The sequence below is a fragment of the Vanellus vanellus genome, assembly GCF_965231255.1.
Source record: "Vanellus vanellus genome assembly, chromosome: 4".
Taxonomy (NCBI): domain Eukaryota; kingdom Metazoa; phylum Chordata; class Aves; order Charadriiformes; family Charadriidae; genus Vanellus; species Vanellus vanellus.
The window spans coordinates 38333901-38345002 of NC_138909.1; the positions used below are offsets into that span (position 1 = coordinate 38333901).

An 11102-nucleotide genomic window follows, 5' to 3' on the forward strand; every position below is an offset into this window, starting at 1 on the left:
TAGAAGTGGCCAAGGCATTAAAAACACGCTGGTAATTAATGGCTAGCAATCTGACCAATTGGTCCCCAGTGATTTCGGGTCAGAGGTACTAAATGAAAAATCGGTCTTTTAATATCCTAGCGCCATGGTTGCTGCTGAGCTTCAGGTAAATAAAGTAGCAAGCAGCTTTACAGTTGCTATTTTTCTCATAATAAATAGCAGCTGTCAAACTGTAACTATTCAGAGGACAGGACTCTCAGTCAGTATTTGCTGAGAGCGGACTCAAATAACACCCGTCTCATTGCTTTCCCCGGGATGGCCACAGCTGCACCGCATTGCGTGCCAGGCATCTCTGAAGCCACGGATCCAGAAGTCTTGGCATTCGTAAACAAAAGACAGGTCCGTTTGTCTGTCAAACAGTTCCTGCATTTCTTGGGTTGCCAGATCGAGTTTATGGGTAAATTGGTCAGATCTCATTATATGGGTAAGGGTGAGATGTACATCTTCGCTCAGGCGCAAGTTTTCCATCAAGTAGCTAAATTCCTGGTGGTGTAAAACTCCCCTTTTGTGCTCCAAGAGTTATCAGACATCCCAGGCCAACTGCCCTCAGTCCTGAGTGATATTTAATTGTCATTTATTCTACAGAAGAAAATCCGTTATTCTGCAATACGTGGAATATGAATTTGTCTTATAGTTTTCAGTGACTTGGTGATTTTGATGGTTAAAAAAAAGCTATGAGACCAGATCCAAGTGATAATATTGGTAGCATACAATGCGACTTTAACATTTCTTTGAGAAGGGAGTAGTTTACGCCGGAAAGGTGGAAATGCTGTTCTGGTATCAAGCTGGCATTGCCCCGTGACTAATTACCCCCAGTCCAGAGGAGCTGCGGATACGGCAGAGCGGTGCACTTGACTACCATAATTCTCATCTGGTAGAAGAGTCTCCTGGGAACTGTTTTGGCAGGCACCCAGGCTCAGCTTAGAGCAACCCCATGTCTGCTTTGACTTGTGTCACAAGTAATTCCCCGAGCCCGGGCAATGTGGGAACTGAGTAGAAAGAAAGATGGCTCCACTACAGTTTTCCTTCCCCTGAACTGAATGTGATACTTTTGTGTTCAGCAATTTTCTGGTCCCAAATTCAGCTGTTTCTTGTGACCAAGTAGCTGCAACAGTCCAGCAGAGCAGCATAAAATCTATTTATTCCTATTTCAAGTACTTAACAAGTGTAAGTGTTCAACTTGATTGACGGCAAGATTAACAAAAAACTAGTTTTTCAGCAGTGTGAACAAAACCAAATTGCTAAATTACTGTCCCTCCCCAGTGTGTACACACTTTAAGCTGCTTGCCATTGCCATAGCCATAAGGAGACTAAATCGATAACTTTTATCACCTGTGCTATCCTTTAATCTTTTAATAATTTTCCCAATTTCTTATCAGAGTCCTTTTACATTACAATATCTATAATCTCTGCAACAATAATCTGTGTTGGACTGATATGGAGTCCTGGCAATGCATAGCTTCTGATGATCTTTATCCAGAGAGTTACAAAACTTTTGTTTACTGAGACATATTGGAAATGCGTATTCATTGCTGTAAAAGCTGGTCATGTGGCCGAGTGGTCTCCTCCTCTCACGGCTAGTGATCCAGCTTGTATCCAGCCACCTGCTTTGAAATATAGCCCACCTGAGGAAGGGTGTCCTGGGCTGGTAATTTCTGGGAAGATCACCAGGCTGAGAGAGAAAAAAGTCCCAGACCGATGAATCATTTCACATCAGGATGTGGTAAGACAACGATGCTAGATTTTATATACTTGAATGCTATAAATCTGCCTAGCTGAAAACTCCCTCTCTGAACCAGCTACCACGTAGGAGCACTTTGAGCGTTCTCAGCCCTGGAGATGCCTGTACTAAACTCCTAAATCAGAGCAGGTCTAAATCTTTTGGTAGCTCTGACTCTCCTAATCCAAAACTAGGCCTGCCCCACAGAATTTGGATTGTTCCCATACAAACTTAGTAATGATCAAGCAGGGAATGCATTTGTCATATGGCAAATATGCAAGGGAGGGAAACATTAAAGAAACAGGTAATGGAAAAAAATGTATGTTGAAAGGCATGAAGAATATGAAACAAAAAGAGGCCGGAGTGCTGTCCCAGAACTTCAGGAGCTATTTCTCATCAGGGTTGCGTAGGATTCTGTGTGAGGAGAGAGCAAATAATGTGCTAAATGTCTGGAAAGACAGAGCTTTAGGAGAATAAGACGACTTAGCACTGCATCCCTGAAACGAGTGTGCATCCCATAGAAATGCTCAAGTATATTCTTTTTCCACATAGGAGGTGATACTAAGGCAAAAGTGACTGAGGGTGTAGCTGGAAATCTCACCACAGTGAGGCTTGAAACAGTGGGTAGACCAGAGGGGACTCAAAGGTAAAGCCAACAGGAAAGACCTGGAAGCAGAAAAATCCAAGTGGGGAAAAACAGAGAGCATGGATAACTGCATCCATAAGTGTTTATCCAGTTTAAATGAAGCACTTCTTTATTGTGAGACATTAACTGAATGGTGCTGATACATATCTGTAAGTTATTAGAGGGGAATCAAGTTTAAAAAGAGAAATTACCTTACTTCACTTTAAAATTACTCCGATCCTGATGCCAGGCCAGTTTACCAGCATTTCCCGAGCAGCAAATAGCGCTCTTGCTGCCTCTTGCAGCCGTGCAGCGTTGGAGTAGTGACGTCTCTGCAGGAGATTTGGGGAAGGGGCCGGCATGTCAGGTACAGAGGTGTTGCTGGGGTGGGAAGGTCCCAGGGGTGGGAAGGATCAGGGGGAGCACAGGGAAGCAAGTGGGGCGGTCAGGCATCCCTGGTTCCAGCCCTCACGGAGCAACTTGTTTTCATGTGCTTGCTCCATTTGTGAAATACACAAAATGGCATCCGGTCTGGAGAGTCAGCATGTTTGATATTAGTAAAAAACAAGCCATAACAAAAACACGTGATCATACTTAAAAATACAAGCGGCTATTGTTCCTTTTTTATGACAAGAAATTGGGTAAAGGGATAAACTTTTCAGTATATCCTAATCATTAAAAGCTGGATGCCAGTTGTAATTGAAGGCGAGGAGAATGGATCCCCTGTAACAGAACCTGTAAGGATCCACCTGGAAGTTTTCAGCCGAAAGCACTTTTGGCACTGTGTCAGTAGGGTCAGCGGTCATGACCAGTAGTCACCAACAGCAACAGCGAAGATGGCAGGATGAAAACAATGCTCACAATTTGGCAGTCACCCAAACACGGAGAAAGGCTTCCATGGATGCATAGTTACTTCTCCTGTCCACCAAATCCTGGGTACTGGCTGACGTAAACGCTGTACGTTGCCAGCATACGCTTTATGATTCATGCCCCCTCCAACAAGAACCTTTGAAATGTCAGTGCCATTTTAAGCCCAGAGGTTTATCGATATGACTGTCTGATTAAAGTCAAGTGGTCCATCTGGCAAGATCACCCTGAATCTGTAGAAAACAAAAGAGAAAATTCAACATAAGCGCTTCTGATGTGTTTTTCTAGGAGTGACAACGGCTATGCATTTACAGGCAAGAAGCCATGAGAAAGTACAGTTTGGCTCCCTTAGCTCCTAGCGGCTGCAAGTAGATGCTGTTCTAAGCAGAGGAGAAAATTATGCATCCTGGTGGCAACTGCTGGCACTGGCTTTTTATTGGAAATCCTCAGTAGGAGTTTGCGTGTGTTTCCTAGCAATGCAACATCATACAGTGAGAAAAACAAGCAAAAAGGGAAATGTTTTGAAGATGAATCAGTTTCTTTTTGCTTTCACCGGTGGTGTGCTTACAGGGAGAGATTGCACTGTTAACTGCAACAACACCCCTCAATTTGAAAAGTCACATTTTCATCAAGCCCATTTATAGAAGCTTTCCCCCACAGATAATGTGCTGATGACTAAAGAGAACATTTGCTAAATGAATGGCTCTGGCGGATGATGAATAGTGCTATGCAAGTGGTGGTAATAGCTCTAAACCCAGTTATTTTTAAAAAGCAGTAGTGCTATTGCTTGCCTTACCTTGTCAGAGCCACATCTAGGCTCTGAAACCTGATCTGGGTGATGTTCCTCTCTACTGATTTATAATATACCTGACTACTGGTGGTGACCTGTGGTGACCTGATCGTCCCATATTGTCTTTTCCCCTCGAGTGGCACTCCGGACTCGGATTTTTCTTGCAGAACCACCAGAAACCCAGTTTACATTTTATCTTGTACAGAAAACCACAGGCTGCGGTCTACTTTAATAGTTCCTGACAGCATTTCAGGTACAGAGTAGGTACTTTTTGCTCTAGTGACTCACGTGTCCATCCTTGGAGATAATTCAGAACATGACCGTAGAAAAGCCTCGAGCAATCTGCTTTGAGCAGGGGGTTGGACTAGATGATCTCCAGAGGTCCCTGCCAACCTCAGCTATGCTGTGATTCTGTGATATTTTATGTATAAGTATTTTTTGTGCTGTACTTTACAAGGAATATTTGGACTGGTATAGCAGATTCCTGCCGAGCTGCAGCAGAAAATATACTCGGCCTGAATACGCGCTAATGCTAAAGAACCATGACTTTATTGATGATCTACATCTATCATGATGGCAAGAGCAGAGCACAAAATGAGTGCTAGAAAGATTAATGGCCGAGTTTGTTAGAAAACCCCTCCTTCATCTTGTGTGGAAGACTCTTACACAACTGGCAGCGCTGGTGACAGATCTGCATGCCAAAAAGAGGTTGGGTGGAACAGAAGAGATGATTTCATGGCAGAGAGGAGGTGCTGCGTAGGGCAGAGAATGCTGCATTACAGTAGGGAGGCACTTCAGCCCGAGGGGGGCACGCTGAGCTGGAGAGGCTGCCAGTGCTACAGCGTGTTGGAAGCTTTGCTTAGAAATCACGAACAATACATTTCTTGAATGCAAAATGATGGCGTTTTTATATTACACTTCGTCCTGACGGATAAAGAGGACTTGATCACAGGATGAGCAGTCAATTGAAAAGGATCTTTATTCTATTTGCACAAAACAAATTTAGTCGAGCCCCGGTATTTTTGGCGCTGTGAAAGGACAGATTTCACAAATTTGAACACTCTTTTTTCTCATCTGGGTGGAAGAATTTAAACAAAAAATATCAATGATGCTGATGAGCTATCTAGAAATGTTCAAAACAGCTACAGACCAGGAGGGAAGCTATACTAATTTTAAAAAAAAACAACAAAGAGCACAATTGAAAACAAACTCCCCAAAGACTGAAAACTAACTCAGCTTCAAGCACTTCCCTTTCCTTCTCACTGGCAAATGGAGAAGCTGATAGCAATGCATATAAGTTGAAATCCAGAAAATAGGTGTAGATAGTAGGTGTAGGCAACAAAAGGGTTATATGGTTAGCATAAATGAGGGCAATAGGAAGTCACTTTGCGCGTATAGCAAGAATACAAAAACCAGTGACAAGAGTGTTGGCCCAATACTAGATAGAGATGCTGTAAGTATCAAGAATTAGCAGAAAAGGCAAAAGCGTTGAACAAATAAGCTGCTCTGTGCCAGATATATTCCATCAGATGATGAAATAGCTTTCATTGACAGGAGCTAATGAGGGTGTTAAACAGTAGCTATTAAAGTTAGACATTTTTCAATCGAGATTTCAGCTTAAGTTGCATCTAGGATTTTTTAAAGAGCTGGTCCGTGAGTGCTGTGGAACATTAATGTCGATTTTTTAATAAAACCTTTCAAACTGGGAGGGTTCCAAAAGACAGGGAGAAGCTAACTTTGTGCCAGTACTTTTAAAGGCTAAGTGGCATAACATGAATAATTATAAGCCTGACATCAATCAGTGGAAAATATTGCATAGCTAACAGGGGGCTAACTAATTATTATTATTCATAAGTATTAATTATCATTAATATTATCCAGAATTCAGCCCCATGTTAGCTAATAAATTTAAATGGGTCAGTGAAATTAAAGCTGATCTGCATGCTTATTGATTTAATCAAAACGAATATAATTTTTTAAAAGATTATCAACTAGGTTGACAGAGGTAATGATGTGGAGGTAAGAAACTCTGAAGAACATTTGACTTGGCTTCATATGCTACCCTGGTGACGTCATCTGAATTATGCAAAATCAAGGTTAGATTTGTTACCGTCTGTAAGTATCAGCAGTTAATCAGACTAACTATAGTCGTGCCTCGTGACTGAAAATTGAAGCCAAATAAATTCAGGTTAGAAATAAGGTACATATGTTTGTGGGGAACAAGGTCATGGAAAAAATCCTCCATCCTGGATGTTTTTAAAGGAAAATCTAGTGTAACTTGTTCGGGCAGTGAGTTGTAGCGAGAGATGAGAAGCAGCAGTGGCAGGGATAGGGATTTAGTTTCCCCTCCCTGCCAGCCTGTACGCACAGGCAGCACTTCTTTCTTCTTCTTTTTCCCCATTCTCTCATCACATTATTCCCCCTTTTCTCAGGACGTTCTTCCCCTAACTCTGCAAACAAAGGCTTTCTGAGCCGAGCATGGCCCCGCCGCAGTGGTGCGCGCGCTGCCGCTCTGGAGCAGCAGCAGCAGCAGGTGCTGAGCTTGGCAGCGAGCGCCGGTCAGCCTGAATTTTGTAAAAGGTGAGAAAGGATCCTCACAAGGGGCCTTCTGGCTTCTAGGAGTCATTTGTAGGTATTTCTGAGTATTTCAAAAGGCAGGCGTCCCGTCCAACACACCAAACCTAGGCATGGTCGCTCAGTCCTGCGAGAGACAGGAATTAGGTCTGTGTTTTGGGCCGAGCCCCCAGAGCCACGTCACCTTCCCCCCCCCTCCCCCCCACCTCCGTGCCGGAGGGACAAGGACCAGCTGCCCAGCTCCATCGGGGAGGTGGGGGGGCCCTGCGCCATTCCAGCAGCCTTCCCTGCCCCAACAGCTGCTCCCCATCCCCTGCAGGGGCAAAGCCTTAGGTCTGGCGGAGGCATCCCACCGGCTGGAGTCTGCCCCACGGGTCACGGTGCCGGGGCGGGATAAGGCAAATGATACCCAATATTTTCCAGGGCCAAGTTCTGTGTCAGGATGAAGTCAAAAGGACATAACATTTAGCGATGTTTTACTTTCTTTACAAGTCTTAATTGTAGCACTCTAAAATCAAGACCTGTGGTGTATCACTTCCCACAGAAATGGTTCCTGTAGCCTTTGGTGCTTGTCAGGAATATCGTTATGCTTCTAGCACAAATCAAGACAGGATGAATTAAAAGCAGATAAAACTACTTTTAATATATATTATCTGACTTTGTTTAGGGAAAGCAGTAGGTCAACTCAAGCAAATTTAGGTTAAACCAGCAGAAATATCGGAGAGCTGAAGAGATGTATGAGAAGAAATTTAAAAATATGTCCAGGCAGTGCCTGAGTGTAGAAGCACATTAGGCTTGTAAAGCCAGGGAAATGAAAGAAATTACTTTTAAAAGTAACATATACTTACTAAGGAAAAATTTGGGCCAGTTTGCTCTTACAAGGGGAATTGTGTCACCCTGATAAATCAGCACTCCAGCTGACGCTAAACTAAGCAGAGCTCTGTGTGAACGTGCTGCGAACAGTCCTCTGCTTGTACGGCAGAGGTGACCTAGAAGCCATTCCCTCGGTTCTCTGTCCTGCGAGTGAATGAGAACTGACTTGTAAGAGACTTTAGAGGAGCGCTCTCCCGATACTGCAGTCGGAACAGGAATATTCTGTATCGTAACTGAGAGCGTGTAGGCTACAATTAGTGTCACTGAGTTTTACAATACGTCGCTGGTAGTATAAGGAATGGACTACAAGTTTGCAAATCCGAAAGGAGGCTTATAATTTCATACATGATGCTATTTCTTCTAGTGGCCTTACTAAATCTTAATAGTTTTGACCATGGAAAACATGTAATATTCCTGTGACTCTTCAGTTAACGTGCACCCCAGTCCTGCAAGTTACCCTTTCATTGCACAAGGGTCTCCTTCCTATCTTTATTACCCGTATCATTGGGTATGAGCGGATCGGAAGGAACCTCTCGGATCACTGACAGCCCCCACATCACCCAGGGTCACATAATCGCGTTCATACGTGTCTCAGTCACCACCTTTCTAGACAGTTTGCCCCTGCTGCTCCAATATTGAACACTGCCCCAGGCTGTCAGCTCTTTGGTGGCTGGGAAACAGTCGCAGGAAATTTGTGTGTATAGTTTTGCCTTACCATCACGGAACACCTATCCTGTTTTTCTTTTTTGTAACCTGTAATCTTGATTTTGTTGTGTAACCTGCACCTCAGTTTTGGTGCATTGTTTTCAAAATTTACCATTTTCCTGAGAGATATAAGTCTGGCAAATCTGGGGAGGTGTATCCACTCTTTGCTGAGGGAATAGTGCCGCGCTTCTCTTCCACCTCGCACCAGAATCAGCCTTGTCAGCAGTGGGGAGTAAAAGCCCCAGTCGAAGTTTAGGTCTCTTCCCGACTGCCACAGTTCTTCTCATCCAGGATACCTTGACAGTTGTCACAGAGAAGCTAATAATGTTCTCCAGAGTGTTTTCCATTCATCTGTAGGTCTGGTGCTGTATTTCACTATTACTATTTTAATTACAAAATGCGATGATGCAAATACCCTAAACCGTCAGCTTAAGACTGCATAAAACTCAGAAGTGGAGAGAGCTGAGAGTAAAATCCCTGAAGGCTTTGTGGAGGAGAGATAGGCTACTGGGAAGGAGGGGTAGGCAGCTTTTGGAAGAACTTAGTGTGTCTGTGGCTCCAGGAAGCCCTAGTGAAACTTATGTTAATGTTAGCTGCCAATGTGTATAACCTGATTTGTGAAACAGCATTTTTTCCAGCTGACTCTCAGGTTATATATGTGAACAAATGGCGTTATTAATAATGCAGTTAAGTTTCATAATCTGTATTCTTCCCCCCCTCTCCTCCCCCCCGCTTTACTGTGTAGTCCTATTGAAATGAAACTTTGGGAGAGATTTACTTAAGTCACAAAGCACCGTACCTTGCAAGTAGTCTCCTCAAGCTCCCTGCATAGTGTGTGTGGGGTCCTCCTAGAGATTTGTTGTACCTGAAATACAAACTTTATAAAATGCAAGGAAGCAAATGGAGGAACACTTCCCTCCGTCAAAAAAAGACACCAAACACTTCAGTTTGTAGGGCACCAAATACTTTTTTCTTTTAAAAGTTCATTGTATGTTCCAGTACAATTGTCTGGTCTGTAAAAGAGAATCGTTCACCTGGGGTTCTGCCATAGCACAGTAGTACATGGTCACCAAGAGCACTGACGGAGCTGTAGGAAAGGCAGGTACTCAGTTGCTGGATTTAGATTTCCCAGTTACGTAGTTCTCCAGTGTACCAATGGGAAGTGCTGAGAAAGGTGTCTCATCTTTGTTACCTGTCTTTAGAGAGGCACCGAGGACTGCAGGTACAAAGAAAGCGCCTTCTAGCCATGCAAGGTGGTACCCCTGGGATGCGATACAGGATCTTGAGCTGGCTACTATGTAGAACCAGAATAGACTTTAATTGTTGCATCATACACTGAATTTCAGGGTTAATCCTGACTGTAGCTTCCAGGCGTCAGAAAAATGTAAGTATTGAATGGTATCTCTCCCGTAGGTACATCAGCACAGAGCTGATTTCCAAAAATACTCTCCACAGAAATATTCTCTGCCCTTCTATCATCTTTAAATGAAGGAGTCTTAACTATAGCAGGTTGCAGAGCATGAGGCACCTTGTGCATGAAAAATTACACAATTATGAATGTTTGGATTGGTTTATATGATTGACTGATCATCCTTAAGTACTTTATAACGCAACCATTCAGCAAATTAGGCTGATGTAATGTATCCCTATCAACAAGTAATTTCCTATATGTTTGTTTGCGGTGTTCTCTAGCAGCTGCATTAAGTTTGTTAATGAAATATGGTGAGTAGATCATGATTCCCCTCACTCTTTATTTCATAGGTTGGTGAGACGAGATGCAAAAAAGTTTGCACTTCAAAATCTGATCTGAGATCCAATGATTTTAGCATCGTTGGAAGCTTGCCAAGGGATTTTGACTTATCGAATTATGACTGTTATGGGAAACCCATTGAAGTCAACAATGGGCTCGGGAAGTCACAAGCCAAGAACAACAAGAAGCCTCCTCCTCCCAAGCCTGTCATTCCATCAGCCGCAAAGAGAATCGATCTTTATGCAAGAGCACTGTTCCCTTTCTGCTTCTTGTTCTTCAACGTCATATACTGGTCCATATATTTATGATAAATCTTTTATTTTTTTCATATGTGTAAAATATATGCCATTTCATTACCCCTTCCCGGTCATGAAGGCCACCGTGTGAAATTATTTGCATTTGCAGAGCAATATGTTGCATTTTGATGCCGTGCGATTGTACTGAACATATGGCATCTGAAATTTGAATGAAAGCATGACACTGCAATGTCTGTGCTCCGACCGACGTTGTATATAAATGTACAGCATACATCCTGCTTTAGGAGTATATATGAAGGGCAATGCATACTACATTATAAAGCTGAATTACTCTCTTCAGTTACTAGCAACATACAGAGATTTAAAGTGTTTCTGACAATGAAACTGATGTGCACGTTGAATATTATTAAAATCAGTATTCTAGTATATGTAGTATTTAACAGCTTCTCTGCTGAGTTCCAGAGGAACAAAAACCCAAACATCTTGTTCTTGTATAATTTTAGATTGCACTGTTGAAGAAAAAGCTAAGTTGTAATTCATATTATTTAGACTTTGTAAGCAAAGGCAGCATTGAATAAGCTGATCTTGTCTATGTGGAAAAATAAAGATCAGAGAATTACTAATTTTGTAAAATCAGCTCATTTAGAAAACAATCCCAACAGCTACCCATCAAGCAGGCATACCTTAAGTGTGTGAGAATATGCTGACAATAAAACGTTGGGCCAAATTTTGACTGCTGTTTCCCTAGGCACAAACTAGATACAATATGTCATAAACTAGCAGGCCACTTTCTAGACTAAAGGCATCAGGAGTTTTGGAGAAACATCACAAGGTGCAGTTTAGTATCAGGTTATAATATACTTTTTGAGATTACTCTGTCCTCTGGCTCATCTTTTGTAGCA

General features: G+C 42.7%; 1 protein-coding gene across 1 annotated transcript in view; it reads left to right on the forward strand.

The window, feature by feature from the left end:
- GLRB (glycine receptor beta) overlaps positions 1-10251 on the forward strand; it is a gene marked incomplete at both ends in the record, with an annotated part of 51495 nt that extends 41244 nt beyond the window's left edge. Inside the window, one exon of the mRNA XM_082482809.1 lies at positions 9955-10251. Within this exon, the coding sequence (XP_082338935.1) occupies positions 9955-10251 (297 nt within the window). The remainder of the gene's footprint in view (positions 1-9954) is intronic.
- Between the last annotated feature and the right edge of the window lie 851 nt (positions 10252-11102).